We start from the raw sequence: 16,314 nt of genomic DNA, 5'->3' as shown, positions 1-16,314 counted from the left end.
GCTGAGTTTTTGCCATATATGGCCTTATGTACCAAGCATGCTACCTTGAATTGGACCCTGCTTCTGATTGGTAACCAGTGTAATTCCTTAAGGAGAGGTGTTACCCTCTTTTATTTGGTTTTGCATAAGATTAGTCTCGCTGCTGTATTTTGGAGCAATTGTAGTCTCTGAAGGTCTTTCTCAGCAATACAGTGGTAGGGTCGGAGGACTGCTTGGGCCACCGTCCTGAAGTTTGATTTAATGGTTCTGAGCTGTCTTAGACGGAAGAAGAACCTGGTCTTTCATGGTTAGATCCGAGTTAAGGATAAGTCCAAGGACTTTAGAGAAGTTAAGGATAAGTCCAAGGACTTTAGAGAAATGAAGGAAGGAATGAGAGATGTGAGACTCAGGGATAGGGTAAGGGAGGGAGGGAGATATGTCAGATTTGTGAAGGAGAGAGAGAAATGGACTGGGGGGGTAGAAGGAGGACAGAAAGAGATGGAGGAGGACAAAGGGAGCAGGAGAGGGAGAGATGGACATGCGGGAGGGTAGAGGGTATGCCCTGCCTCCCCTCCCAGTTGCCACCTCTCTTTCCATCTCCCTGCCCACCTCTGGTATGGCATCTTACCTGCACAGGCTGAGGGGGGGAGGGAGGGAAGAGAGAGATGTTCGCTCTTTTGTGGCTCAGGCCCACCCAAAATTGACTGGCTAGCTATACCACTAAAAAGTGACATAAAGGAACAGATGGATGTTTCTCGCCAAATCTTCCAATTTGCTATTTTAAAAATGTATTTTGTAGATGGATTTCTAAGGTGATTGTCTGCAGTGCATCTAAATCTGAAGGGGTTGTGTTGGAAGTGTGGCTTGATCCCTTGATTACTTTATCTTTAAACTCCACAAGATCTTCAGGTTGTAGAATCATTCATATATTCAAACTTTCCATTCATAAAAGGTAACAGATCTGTTAGCAAAATTGCCTATTCTTTGCATTACTTATTAACTGTGATTTGGAATGACTTACCTTCTCAATTAAGATCTTGCTTATCACTTTTGTTCTTCTGAAAACTCTTGAAGACTGTTCTGTTTCAACACTTTTTAGCAGATAATTTTTAATGATGATAACTTTCTTTTTATAATTATAATTATTGTTAACCGAGTCAAGCCCTGTGTTTCAGGGATGACTCAGTATATACATCAAAGATTTAGATTAGATTAGATTTTTTAAAATGTCCAGGGCACAATTTGGATGTTTGAGGCTAGACCTGTTTTAACAACAAAGTGCTTAAACGTTGCCTAAACTGACCAGATGACCACTGGAGGGCCCCTTAGGGTGGCCAGTCTACTAAAATTGCTAGCCCCTTTTACATCCCAATGGCTTGTTCTGTGCGTTTTTCTTTTGGTTGTGTTTTTTCAAAAATGGTTCAAAAAGATAGATTCAGAAGTCAAGCACATTTGAGAAATGGCCATTTTTGAAACAAAAAGATAGACGTTTTTACGTTTTGAAAATGGTCATGTTTGCCACTGGATTTCTGTTCATATTCTGCAAAACATCCAAATTCGGATTTGGACGTCATATTGAAAATTATCCTCCATGTGTCTTTATAAAATAGTACACTTACTTACTACACTAATCTTGCAGAAATCACACTTGGATTGATGTGGACATTATGTCTGCTTGAGAGCAAGTGTAAATGTAGATGGAAAAAGGATGGAATCTGTCCAGAGGAAAGCTACTAAAATGTTGTGTGGTCTTTGTCATAAGGTGTATGGGGACAGACTTAAAGATCTCAATCTGTATACTTTGGAGGAAAGGCGGGAGAGGAAAGATATGATAGAGATATTTAAATACCTACATGATGTAAATATGCATGAGTTGAGTCTCTTTAATTTGAAAGGAAGCTCTGGACTGAGAGGGCATAGGATGAAGTTAAGAGCTCAGGAGTAATCTGAGGAAATACTTTTTTACAGAAAGGGTGGTAGATGCGTGGAACAGTCTCCCAGAAGAGATGGTGGAGACAAAGACTGTGTCTGAATTCAAGAGGGCCTGGGATCTCTCAGAGAGGGAAAGAGATAATAGTTACTGTGGATGGGTAAGAGAGGGAAAGAGATAATAGTTACTGTGGATGGGTAGACTAGATGGACCATTTGGCCTTTAACTGCCATCATGTTTCTATGTTATAAAATATGTCTGCAAGAAAAAGGGATGAACCTCTGGAACCTTAATGTCGTGTATATGCCTCTTGTCAGGGGCCTAGCTACCACTGAGGGAGCCTGGCAAAATGCTCGGGGCTGCCCAATGGTAGGGCCCACCTGTAGCTGAGCCTTCCCTCCTGTAACTCAGACACTTGCTGTGGGCCCTGGGTAGGAGGACTGAGTGTGCCCTGTGGGGGATACAGCTATGACACCCCAAACAATGTAGGAGAGGCAGGGACATAGCTGGGACATGCCCTCCCCTGACTCTCAACGCCCCCTCCTCTGGTCTGGCACCTACCCCCACCCTCATGCTCAGCTATTTACCTGTCTGCCAGGTCCTCCACAGCTACAGCATCAGAGACAGCACTAAAGGCTGCCCTTCTAACAGGTGAGACCTTTCCTCTGCTATGTCCAACCATGCTGATGCAACTTCCTGTGGGCAGGAAGCAGCAGAGGAAAGATGCCACTAACTAGAGAGGAAGCCTTTAGCACTGTTTTTGTTACTGTATGTGAAAGACTTGGCAGATGGGTAAGTAGCTGAGCACAGGGGTGAGGGAAATGCCAGGCTGGAGGAGGGGAAGCTGGGAGAGGGAATGAGCAGGGGAAGGACTGATCTTGGTCCTCCTGCCCAGGGCCCACTGAGTCCCAGCTATTCTACTGCCTCTCCTACATCCTCTGGGATGTCGTAGCTGTATTTCTCACAGGGCACACTTTCCCACTTGACATATGTCATTTCACGTAGAGGAGCATTGGCTGCATGTTAGCAGCCCAATACACCCAAGGAGAAAAATAACACAGCTTCTGACATTGATCACTAAGTTATCAAATATTTTTGACTTCTGTGGTAGTTTATGATACAGTAAAATGCACGATCTTGTCAAAGCTTAGCAATTAACACCTTGGTTGTATACTATGGGGAAGAGTGTTGAAGATGGATTTGCAGTAATTTTATTGACCATAAATCCTTTTGTGCTTTAGTTGAGATTGATAACACTAGAAAATAAATAATTAGACTTGCATGAGGATGGAAATATCTTTTATGTATAATACATAGTAATAACACCAAGCTGTCTCTCTTCTTATTAAGAGACAAAGACACCAAACAGGACTCCAAGATCCCAATTGATGGGCTTCAATAGATCACGCAGACTCCGTGGAAGTCTTGGCAACAAAGACAGAATATTGAAGATGAACCAGGCCCCAGCACAACATCATGATCGAAGTCCCAAGGTTAAACACGTTGGTAAGTTATGCTCTGTAGAAATACATGGGTTCAACATCATTCTTCCTTCCCTCTGGCTCCAGTTCTGAGCCAAGAATCCAAAACCTATCCCTTTCCTCTCCCTGCTTTACATCTAGCACCTCTCTTTTCCCTTCAGCTCCAGAACCCCCTCTATATCAGTACCACTCTCCCTTCCCTACAGCCCCAACTCCCCCCCCCCACCCATTGGTCCAAAACCTCTCTTCCCCCCAGGCCCAAATCCAGCACCGTCCTTCAGCTCCAGCTCTAAAGAAAGCCAGCACCCTCTCCCCCCATCAATAGCGGCAGACATCCTCCATCATGGATCAGTATCTCCTCCTCAGCTCCCCTTGCGCCTACTACCCGAACAAGCCAACCATCAAGGAGGGACTCGTCGGCAGAAAGAAGGCCTCGGAACAGGCCTCTGAAGATTTTTCATCATCGGCGCGGCTGGCTCCTTCAGGTAAAACCACTGCTATGCTGTAAAATCTTCAGAGGCCTGCTCCAAACTTTCCTTCAGCCGACGAGTCCCAACTTAATATAACTTCCAGTTTTGTGAAATCAGAAGTTATATCAAGGAGGGGCTCATCGGCTAAAGGAAAGCCTCGGCACAGGCTTCTCAAGACTTTTCAGTGTGGCGCAGCTGACTCGATTGGGTAAGGTAGGCGTGAGGGGGAACTGAGAAGTAGATGCTGAGCCAAGGGGATGTTGTGCTGACCCTAGTACAATTTTTGCCACAGGAACAAGGTCTACCACTCTAGCGGGGCGGTGGAAGAACTTGTTCCCATTCCCACTATAAGTTGGCTACATTATTTCCTGTTTTTGCGGGCTAAGTGTGGGTTGCCACAGTTCGCTACTGGAATCCTTCACCATGTCATTCTCTTAACAATGGGAAAAAAGAGAAATGTTGGACATGGCAGTGGAAGGGAGGGTACAGAGATGGAAGATAAATGGTGAGTATGGAGAAAGAAGAAAACGCCAAATGGGTAGGAGACCCTGGTAAGCGAGTTAACAGAAAACAAACAGAAACCAGAGCCCACTGGAACCAACATGATTTGAATAATAAAATGACCATATAACAAAATTAGAAAAATAATTTTATTTTCTATTTTGTGATTACAGTATGTCAGATTTGAAATGTGTATCCTGCCAGAGCTGGTGTTAGACAGCGAGCATGAGCATGAACAGAGAGAGGAAAAACTTTTTTGTTTTGCTTACATCACGGTACCAGTGGAGAGGGCAAAGGGGGTGGGGGTGGGGTGGATGAAGAGGCTACAAAATAAACCTGCCAGGCCATTTGAAAACAAAAACAAACGCCTGATTGGGTGGGAAAAGTGAATCAAATTGAATCAAAAAAATCAATTCAATAGGCAAATCGAATCGAAGCAAGTTGAAAAAATTTTCCCTGAATCAGGCAGCAGTTTTATATAGAGGAACCTATGACACACCAGCTTGGAGCTTATTCTATATAAAAAAGTAGATAACCACAATTAAAATTTTTAACTTGTATAAAGTAACACATAACCCTGCAACTGGATAATCAGAAGCTTATTGTGTCATACCAACACTACTGCACCAACTCTACCTATGGAAAGTCAGTAGAACATCAGAGTGGTGCAGCAGGAGCTTACTGGGCCCATAATCCAGAAGTTGATGGATCAAAACCATCCTCTGCTAGGACAGGCCTGTTTGTACAGTGGAGGAGTAGCCTAGTGATTAATGTGTGCAGGAGCCTGGGGAGCTGAGTTTGATTTCCACTACAGCACCTTGTGACCAGTGGCATACCTAGCATATGTGACACCCGGGGCCCATCATTTTTTGACACACACCCCCCCATCTGTATGAAAAATATGAATTTTAGTAACAATCCACACGTCACACAAGAGTGTACCTAGGAAAAGGCAGCATCTTACATACTGCAGTGAGCAGTACAGCATCAATACACCCATTGTAAAACTAAACAAGTCGGATCCAAGATGGCTGCCGCTATCTGATTGCTGGCAAGACGCTGGAGAGTGTCCCTCTTACCTGCCGGTAACATGCCGAAGAGAAGGGGTAGGAGCGTTGGTGGAGCCTCCCAGCGCTCGGGCCCCGTGGTTCTTACTGTCAACGACATTTTCTGACATCTTCAAAGCAAGTCGAGTCATTCGGGGAACGCCCGTTGGGAGCACCAGCTGAGAGGAGTGCTACGGCGGATACCCCCGGGCTGGATGTCACGCTGAGCCCCGATGTCAGGATGCCTCCCCTTCAGCCGTTGCCGCTGGGAGCTAGCTCTCCGAGGGAGGAGAGCATGTCCGAAGAGGCAGAGTTTTCTTCCCGAGAGGCCAGTGAACTGGAGGGCTCGCTGCAGGGAACATCACAAGGGGAATCTCTCCTTGTAAAAGAACCAGCGACCGGGACAACTGTGCTTAAGGGACAAGAAGGCACAGGGTAGGTAAAGCAATCGGATGAACAAACTAATATTGCACAAGTATTTTCCTTTGCCCCAATTCGGCCCCCAGAGGTTACACTGGATTTGCTATGGGATTTGGTTTCCAGTTTGGGTAATTCCCTCAATCCTCAGATAAAGAACTTGGAAAAAGAATTAGAATTCCAGAGAGAAGAAATTAAAATTGTGAAACAAGACATTGTAGTAATAAAAACTGAGATTCAGGAAGAAAAGAAGGACTTAAAAATGTTTAAGAGTAACCAAGATTTAATTGTGAAAGATAATCTTATTATGAGAAGAAAATTAGAAGTACTTGAAAATAATAGTCGGTTTAACAATCTGCGTTTGATTAATTTTCCAAAGGTCTTGTCAATCTCTCCAGCAGAAATGATAAAACGTTACTTTCTGGAAATCCTAAAAATTCCTGAGAATTCTCTCCCACCATTGTCAAGAGTGTATTATTTGCCTAATAAAAAAAATCAGGATTCTCAAAAAAAAGATGAGGATGGTAGACCACAGGAAAATTCTTTGGATGTTACTGCTTTATTGGAACAATCTGATAGAGAGGTGGCTAGTCCAGCTTTGGCTCCAGACAGAGATTGGATCCTTAAACTTTTCTTTAAAAATAGATCTAAAGACTTCCTTGGCTTCCATATTCAAGTTTTCCCTGATGTTTCGAGAGAAACTCAAAAAAGAAGGAGGGAATTTTTATTGTTAAAAGCAGGTGTGACCCAGATGGGGGGATTATTTTTTCTTAGATACCCTTGTAAGTGTGTAATTAGGTATAATTCCCTTAAATTCATTTTCTTTGAACCGTCTCATTTGATTGCCTTCCTCTCCATGAAGCGCCTTGAAAAAGGAGAAACATCAGTGTCTTAATAATTAATTTAAGCTCTCTTTCAGCACAGATGACGTGATTTGGTTTAAATTGTTATTGTATTATATTTACTCCTAATTCCTCAATCTTGGATCCAATGTTGAGGACTAGTGTGCGATTAAGTTGGAATTTTATTACCTTTTATGTAATTTTGGTTTATTTTCAAGTTTGAGAATAATCAATGATATGTTTTCTTGATTGCACTTTTCTGTACAAAATTGTATGCTTGTTAAATTTTGAAAAATTTATAAATAAATAATAATAATAAAAAAAAACTAAACAAGTCAGACTAGTTCAGGGCACCCGCTCAAACTCAGGGGCGGAAAATTTCATGGCGACACCAGAAAGTATTTCTTCACAGAGAGAGTGGTTGATCATTGGAACAAGCTTCCAGTGCAGGTGATCGAGGCAGACAGCGTGCCAGACTTTAAGAATAAATGGGATACCCATGTGGGATCCCTACGAGGGTCAAGATAAGGAAATTGGGTCATTAGGGCATAGACAGGGGGTGAGTAAGCAGAGTGGGCAGACTTGATGGGCTGTAGCCCTTTTCTGCCGTCATCTTCTATGTTTCTATACACAGTCAAATCCTAACAGAAAACCATGTCTTTCGAACACACAGAAAACATCTTCGCCTAATATGGAATATGTAATCACAAACTAACCTCTTCCCCCTTTTACAAAACTGTAGTGTGGTTTTTAGCAACAGCTCAGATGCTCATAGAATTCTGAGCATCAGAGCTGTTATCACCATGGCTGGAGCTGAAAAACACTCTACAGTTTTGTGAAAGGGGGGATAAAATAGAAATACATAGACAAAGGTTAAATTGAACCACAGAGAAGCTGGACTCCGCATACAATGCAACACCACAGAAACAGCGATGCATCTCCCCTAAAGCAAAAAAATAAATAGAATTTCTACCTTGTCTTCTCTGGTTTCTGCTTTCCTCATCTTCTTGTCACCCTCTTCCTTTTATCCACTGTCTACTCTCTCTCTGCCCCTTCTATAGGGCATCTTCTCTCCTATTCCTCTTCCAGAAACTTTATGCCTCCCCCTTCCATCCTTCATCCCCATTGGTATGGTATCCATCTTCTTCCCTTCGGTCCTCTAATGATCTGGCATATCTCTCCTCTCTTCTTCTTCCCTTCCCTCTCCCACACCCTCAAGGTCTGGCATTTCACTCTCTCCTCTCCCTTCCCTTCCCCCCACTTCCATCAGCATCTGCCCTCTTTCTTTCCCTCCGACCCAATTCCATCCAGTATCCTTTCCCCTTATGTCTCTCTCCCCTTTCCCTGCATACCAATTCCTAAATTATCTGCCCCTTTCTTTCCCTTCAACCCAATTCCATCCAGTATTCTTCCTTCTTGTCTCTCTCTCCTTTCCCTGCACACCAATTCCGTCAGCATCTGCCCCCTTTCTCTCCTTCCATCACCCTTTCATAACACCCTGCTCCTTTCTCTCCCTCCACCACCCTTCCATACCACCCTGCTCCTTTCTCTCCTTCCACCACCCTGACCCTCTTTCTCTCCCTTCACCACCCTTCTATGCTCCTTTCTCCCTCCAAACCAACAAGGTCTCACAATGACTGCTTCTGCTGCCTCTGCCTCCGGAAGACGTAAGTGACGTCAGAGGGGGTGGGACAGCAGACGCAGTGAGTTGCGTCAAGGTCCCGCGATAACTGCGGCTGCTGGTCCATCCCCTCCGATGTCACTTACGTCTTCTGGAGGCAGAGGCAGCAGAAGTAGTCATCGTGGGACCTTCCTACTCTTCAGCACAGCTGCCGACTCTGCTTCGGAATAAGTACGGCAGCCGCACTGAGGTGCAGGTCCCGTTGAAGAGCAGCGCGGGAGGTTCCAGATCCGGCCTGCTGTGCACCCTTCTAGGGCTGGCACCCAGGGCGGTCCGCACCCCCACCCCCGCCCTTAGTATAGCACTGCTTGTGACTCTGGGCAAGTCACTTAATCTTCCACTGTCCCAGGTATAAAATAAGTACCTGTATATCATATATAAACTGTTTTGATTGTAACCACAGAAAGGTGGTATATCAATCTCATCCCCTTGGCTATTCTTATGTTCTTATCATAGCAGGTTTTATTTTATTTTCCTAATATTTCCAATTTATAATCACTTCAATATATCCATGATAATGAAATTACTGTAATATACTGTATATATGAAAAAAGAAATCAAAATATCAGGAAATCATAATTATTGAGACATTCCACACATTTTTCAGAAATAGGATCCAAGATATCTAGAAATAATTAATAAAGGAAAAAAGAAAACATTTTCTGGAGGCTTCCCCCACATCATTGTCTCAGCTCACCCACGGCATTTCCTCCCCATAAGAGAGTCATACAGATACCCTAATCTTCTCTTTAGCTACAAGAAAATCCAAAAGCTGTTTAGGGTAAAAAAAAGTAAAAAACTTACACCCTCAAGCAAAATAATACAAATACAAGGAAATTTCAATACAAAATTGGCCCCCAAAGCGAGCACTCTTGGTCTATAAGCCAAGAATGATTGGTGCCTCTTTTGTGTGTCTCTAGATAAATCAGGAAATAAACGTATATTTGAACCCATAAACTGCTGATTAATATTACAGAAATACAAACACAAAACACTATTGTGATCTAGCTCCAAAGCAAATGTTACAATTAGAGTCAATCTCTGGCTAACTATTTCGAGAGATGATTCCAGAAAGTCAGTTAAGGTCATGACCAGATCTGATCTCCCCGAAGCCCTGACACCTCCTGTTTTTTTTCCCAGAAACATGTTGAGCTCTCACAATCGGTAGAAGTGCCTCATCCGGTATCTTAAGGATCTACTTCAAATATCATCTCACCAAGTCCACTGCTGATATCAAAGGGGACTTGGGAAAATTTAAGAATCTCAAATTATTCCTTCTCAACTGATTTTCCAAATATTCAATCTTTCGTTGGGTTAAGGCAGGGGTATCCAACCTGCGGCTCCGTGAAGTATTTTGTGTGGCCCCGGTCGAGGGCGATATAGTGTTTTCCTCTGCTGCTCCCGGGTGTTTACCGTCTTGCCGGCTCCCTCCTCTGTCTTGCTACAGCGTTTGCACGGCCCCAGAAAATTTTTTTGGGGCCAATGCGGCTCAGGGAAGCTAAAAGGTTGGACACCCCTGGGTTAAGTTTCAAGTTCAAGTTTCAAGTTTATTTGAAATTTGATGAATCGCTTATACATAAAATACTAAGCGATGTACAATAAAATCCAAATTTGAATGTAAAATAAAATACAGAATAATGATAACAAATAAAACACTAAGCGAATTACTATAAAATCCAAATTTGAACATATATTAAAATACAAGGTAATAATAATAACAATAACAATAAATCAAAATAAAAAGGGGGTTTGACCTACAGACCAACAGACTCAACTGGAAGAAAGGGAAGAGGGAATCAGGTTACAATATTAATCATTTTAAAAAGAGAGAAACATAAAAGGAGAAAACGTTAGGAGGGTTACTTTTTTTTTTTTTTTTAAAAAGACTGTTGCTCTGCAATTATTCCATATATGAGGAAAACGCATCTTTAAACAGAAGGGTTTTTAAGTTAGTTTTGAAATGACTAATATCTTTTTCATCTCTAATATATTTGGGGAGAGAATTCCAGGTTTGAGGTGCAACTACTGAGAATATATCATATCGTTTTGTGCCAATCACTTTCAAAGAAGGGACTACCAAAAGATCTTGGCTTGATGAACGAAGGGAACGAGAAGAGTTGTATGGGATGAGTATCCAGTTTATAAATTGCGGTTCATTTGTAGATAAAGTTTTAAATACCAAAAGTAAAATTTTGAAGATGATGCGATGATTGATGGGAAGCCAATGTGAGGCAATCAGAAAGGGGGATACATGGTCATATTTTTTCCCGTTGTGAATTAATTTAATGGCAAGATTTTGAATAATCTACAGACGTTTCTTTTCTTTTTGGGTAATATTTAGTAATAATGAGTTACAGTAGTCTAGCTTTGAGATGATGAGTGAGTGTATGAGTATATTTAGGGATTTTGGTTCCAGGAACTTGGAAATAGAACGAATTTGGCGTATGCGATAAAAGCAAGATTTAACTATGCTACTTATGTGCTCATGATAAGAGAGATTTTCATCGATAATGACTCCTAATGTCTTATCTTTCACCAAGGCTACTCCCAGATTCTGTACCTCCTCCACTTTCTGCTCCAAAGATGTTACTTTCTACAATTGTTGAACTAAGCACTCCTTTTACGAAGGTGCACTAGGGCTTTAACGCGCAGAATAGCACATGCTACATTGCCGCACGCGCTAGATCTTAATGCCAGAATTACGCTGGCATTAGTTCTAGAAGCATAGCGTGCGGTAATTTCCTGTGTGCGCTAAAAACGCTAGCGCACCTTAGTAAAAGGAGCCCTAAGTCCTGGGACTGAGAAGTAATTTGTTCAAAAACATTTTTCATTTCCCCCTCCATTTTGTCCACTCTTCTCAAAATAGAGGAATTTAAGTCTTGCAAGGCCTCCCATAGCACTTCTAAGGACACTTCTAAGGTTATAACAGCTGGCTTCTTATTTTTCACACCTCTCAGAACTCTCAGAATGAACTTTTCTCCCACATGCCCCACTCACAGTTTCTGTTGGAACCAAAGACTGTGGAGTGGATACCCTCACCGACACACCGGACTGTGAGGAGGAAATCTCTATTGGAGAGAGATTCCCGGACAGCAATAGAGAAGCTTGAGTTCCTTCCCAGCTTTCACGCTGGCACTCTATCCAGCAGACTCCTTCCAGGCTGCAGGGGGGATGCTCTATGTTTGGGACTCAATGAGATACCATTGCTGCTAGCACAACTCGCATGCGCATCTTGCGCTTGCTCAGAAGAGACAACTGACGCAGTTCCAGTCGGCAATTTGTAATCTTCCTCATCAGTGGTACTTGGCTAACTACTGGGATTTGGGCTTTCGCCATTTCTCTTGCCCATATTCTCCGGCAAGAGAACCGATGCTCTTTTCACCACAGAGCTCCAGAAAAGCTGACCTTTTCCACCTCTCAGCAAGATGCCATCTTGGATCCACTGACTGAGATCGTAGCTGGTTTTAAGAAAGGTTTGGACAATTTCCTGGAGGAAAAGTCCATAGTCTGTTATTGAGACAGACATGGGGGAAGCCACTGCTTGCCCTGGATTGGTAGCATGGAATGTTGCTTTCCTTTGGGTTTTTGCCAGGTACTAGTGACCTGGAGTGGCCACCGTGAGGACAGGCTACTGGCCTAGAAGGACCATTGGTCTGACCCAGTAAGTTTATTCTTATGTTCTTATGTTTTCCAGTTAGGAAATGAGAAAAAGCAGAACTACAGATTCCTACATAGAACCTACATGTTAACAAAATCCACATAGAAAACATAAAGCATCACCTACCGTGTTTCCTCAAAAATAAGACGGTGTCTTATATTAATTTGGGGCCCAAAAAACACACTAAGTCTTATTTTTGAGGTATGCACATGATCATCTATCCCTTCCTCTCCTTTACCCCAATTCTTCCTCTTTCCTTTCTCTCCCCCACATATGCAGCATCTTTCCTCCCCTCCCCATGTGCAGCAGAACCCTTGTCCAGCTTCTATCCTTCCTTCTCTCCCTCCCATCCCTAGTGCACCCCCCCACCCCCTACTGACCCTCCATCCTTCCCTCCCTGCTGACTACGAGCGAACCCTACCTTCATCCAAAGCAGTATCGGGCCGGCAGCACTCTAAACAGGCTGCTTTGGCCTTGTCCGTCGGGGAATTCACTCTGCCGCGTTACTGATGAGTTGCTGCCAGTGAATCCTGGGACTAGTGCTTATATTAAGACCTACCCCAAAAATGATGCTAGGACTTATTTTCGGTGTAGGTCTTAATTTTGGGGAAACATAGTAATAAAGATACTCAAATCAGAAACAAATATACAGACAAGAAATGAAAAACCAAGAAATCAGACATTGAGCAGTGGATAAAATAGCGGAAAATGCACATTTTTAAAGCATTCTTTCTTTAAAATGTGAAAATAATTTTCACCATACATACCAGATTATATTATATTTTAGTTGAGGTGGTCTTGGTCTCTGTTCACTTCTTCTGGTTTATTTTTTCCTAAGTCCTTTTTGAGGATCTCACTCCCATTTGTTTCTTCATTATTCTTATCTTCTTCCCTTTTTCCCCTATTTCTGTCTGACATTGATCATTTTAAAAACATAAGAACATAAGAATTGCCATACTGGGACAGACCAAAGGTCCATCAAGCCCAGTATCCTGTTTCCAACAGTGACCAACCCAGGTCCCAAGTAGTAAAACAGATTTTATGCTGCTTATCCTAGGCCTGTGGACTTCTCTTTTAGGAAATTATCCAAACCTTTTTTAAACCCCCACTAAGCTAACTGATTTCACCACATTCTCTGGCAACGAATTTTAGAGTTTAATTACACGTTATGTGAAGAAATATTTTCTCCAATTAGTTTTAAATCTACTTCTCAGTAGCTTCATCTTTTGTAGAATTGCGCCTAATAGCATAGGCACATATCTCACAATTAAATTTTTTTTTTTTTTGTAATTTTGAGCTTGTTAAAGCTCATTACTGAAGCCAACATGTTTAGGGTGGAAAAAGACTTAGGTGCCGATAGGCACGATTCTCTAAAGAATTTAGGCACCTATAATCTGAAAAGGTTTGAACATGAATTACATTGGTTGCCACTCTAGGCCTGTGTGAAAATTAAATTTGGTTGCGTTTGTTATAAGGTGTTGTTTAGCCTTGCACCTAATTATCTTGTGGATTCATTCACATTTGTTAATTCAAAGCACTCTCAACGTACGCATGTTGTTTGTACTTTTCCTTGTGTCAAAGGTTGTCAATATAAAAAATATCAACATCTTCTGTCGTTTCAAGCTGCAATATGGGACAAAGATCTGAATTCTCTAATAGTGACCTCTTGCTCATATTGGCATTTTAGGAGACAAAAACTTATTTGTTTACAAGATTCTTAGGAAATTAATGTATTACATTCAACTGTATATGTGCAGTTTTTTTAATTCTATTTTATAAACCAAATAGAACTTAATGGTTTTGTGGTATAGAAATCAGCACCACTCTAGTTCACAAACTGCAGCTCATTCAGAACACAGCTGTTAGACTCATCTTTAACCTAAAGAAATACGATTCAATCTCAGCCTTCCTCAAACAATTACACTGGCTACCAATCTCATCGCAAATACTCTTCAAAATATCTTGCATCTTACACCACATAATCCATGGAAACTCATTCACTCCCCTCATCCAACTATTCTCAACGGTCTGGTCTACCTCTAAGAGACTCATAAACAGAATACAATTAAATCTGCCTTCTACAAAAAATCTCCACTACAGGCGCTTGTTCCACTAAATGCTTACCTTCATGGGCATAAAAACTTGGAATGACCTATCTGAAATGATCAGAAAATAAATTAAACATACATCATTCCGGAAGAAGCTGAAAATCTTCCTCTTTGACAGTTGAACCTACAAGACTTCTCAGAAATGAACCTCCCACATCTTTCTCTAGACAAAGCTCCTAGACAACTGAGACTTCTAGCCCCCCTCTTACCTTCCCTCCCTTTCAAGACCCCTTCCCCCCTCCCAATCCCCTTTCAATCTCTCTCTGCAAGTTGCCTAGAGCTTGACGAGGTATGTGCGACACACAAATAGAAGATTAGATTAGAAATAAATTTTTATGTTATGTTATAATGTAGGCCTTTGAAATGCATTATAAGTGCCTAAGTTTTAAGTTAGATACGATTCTGTAATGGGTGCCTAAATGTGGCTGACATGTAATAGGCACCTAACTATAGCTGCCTATCATTTTTAGCTGTCAATTACAGAATCTGGCCCTAGGTTTTTAACTTGGAAAACTCATAAGAACATAAGAATAGCCTTACTAAGCCCAGTAGCCCGTCAACACAGTGGCCAATCCAGGTCACTAGTACCTGGCAAAACCCCCAAAAGCAGCAACTCATGACATCATGAATAGCCCGTTTGAGATATATGGTAAAAAACCCACAACATGTAATTTCTTTGTTAAAAACTTAACACATCTTAGCAGGTTAGGCCAAATTAATTTCATGATCAAAATGTATCATTGTTTTGGTTATGATAAGATTCATAAAAGAATCACCTTAATTTTTTATTTATTTTTAATTTGCCTGCAGCATCTGAATCAGTGCATGTGGTCTCACTGCCTTCAATGAACAAGCATGGACAAAGTCAACCAGTGCAAAGGGCACCTGTAACCAAACGGAAAATACCTGGTATGTGGCTGTAATCCTCAAAGATAAACAAAAAATAAATGCATAATGAAACATAGTACTTGTATGATAGGTCAAATACACTCAAGCAAAGTTTGATGTTGAAAAAACAGACCAGTCCTGGAAACTATTAATTGTGAGAAGGGAGTGAATTTTTGAAATATCGTAGCGATATTATTGGGATTGTCAAAGAGGTAAGTTCCTTTTAGATTTATAAGGGTATCTCTGTAATTTATTATTTTACCTATATAATGATAAAGCTGTAAGTTGTCTTTGACATTGTTTGGAAAGATGGGGTATACTGTATTATTATTAATAGTAGTAGTAGTAGTCACAATCATATGTTGACTGCTTCAAGAATGACTCCTGTAACGGACCTGCTTTATATCCTCAAGATACTTTGCTATAATTATGGAATACAATCATTACTTGTGACAAACCCAAGTCCATTTTGGGTTTTGTCTATGACAAACCCAAGTCCAGTTCGGGTTTTGTCCCACACATAGGGAGGAAATACACTAAACCCCGATGCAAGAGAGCTGATCAAGTAGAATCGCAGACTATAGAATTAGTTGACTACTACTTAGTCAGAGAGTTGGCAACAGATGAGGAATGGCAGGAAAAGGACAGGCTGGAACTGTACACAGTTTAAACCTGTCCCTAACCCTGTCAGGAGATTACTACCTTTCCAGCAGCCTGTCCCTGTAAGAGCCAGGGCTGGAAAGGAACCTGCACGTAGCCAAATGGAACAAGCCAGTGTGTGGAAGGCCCTTCCCCCACTTAGGCTCAGGGGGAGTATTTCTCCACAGCTTAAAATGAGGCAGTGCAGGGCAGTAGGGGGGGTAAGCAGGAGAGACTCAAGCTGGACTGTGGGAAACAGAAGCTGACGAGCCAGAGAGAAAGGGAGATTTTCTCTCACCAGCCTATGGAGGCTAGGGAAACTGATTGACAGATGCAAAGGAGTTGGTTTCTGCCTCTGAAAGTTGGGAGCAAGACCCAGGGGAAGCAATGGACATCCAGGAGAGTCTGGTAGGACCTGAGACTGTTCCCATAGACATAGAAATGCAGTGAGACATATGTACTTTGTTTTCTGCTTGCAATCTCTAAGCCACAAGAGAAGCCGTTGTTTTTCTTTTGAGGAGATTTGTACTTCTCTCTTAGAATATTGAACTTTAAGTTTGTGCCTGAAAGCTTTAATTTTGAGTTTAACAAATGTTTGGAGGTGTTTCCTTGCTAGCAGCCAGGCTGAGCAAAGTACGTTCCTCACCCACAGCTGTGCATAATTACCACAGCTT

The 16,314-nt window shown here is 41.9% G+C and overlaps 1 protein-coding gene across 4 annotated transcripts in view; it reads left to right on the top strand.

Annotated features, from left to right (window-relative positions):
* The window catches only part of FNDC1 (fibronectin type III domain containing 1), a 308,460-nt gene that overhangs the window by 156,335 nt on the left and 135,811 nt on the right, over positions 1–16,314 (top strand). For all 4 annotated transcript variants that reach the window (XM_033938087.1, XM_033938083.1, XM_033938086.1 and 1 more), the window contains exons 2-3: positions 3,260–3,415; positions 14,924–15,022. In XM_033938087.1, the coding sequence (XP_033793978.1) occupies positions 3,298–3,415; positions 14,924–15,022 (217 nt within the window). In that variant the 5' untranslated portion in view covers positions 3,260–3,297. The remainder of the gene's footprint in view (positions 1–3,259; positions 3,416–14,923; positions 15,023–16,314) is intronic.

This window comes from Geotrypetes seraphini, chromosome 3 (assembly GCF_902459505.1).
Source record: "Geotrypetes seraphini chromosome 3, aGeoSer1.1, whole genome shotgun sequence".
Classification (NCBI taxonomy): Eukaryota; Metazoa; Chordata; class Amphibia; order Gymnophiona; family Dermophiidae; genus Geotrypetes; species Geotrypetes seraphini.
This window is presented reverse-complemented; position numbering and strand designations above follow the sequence as displayed.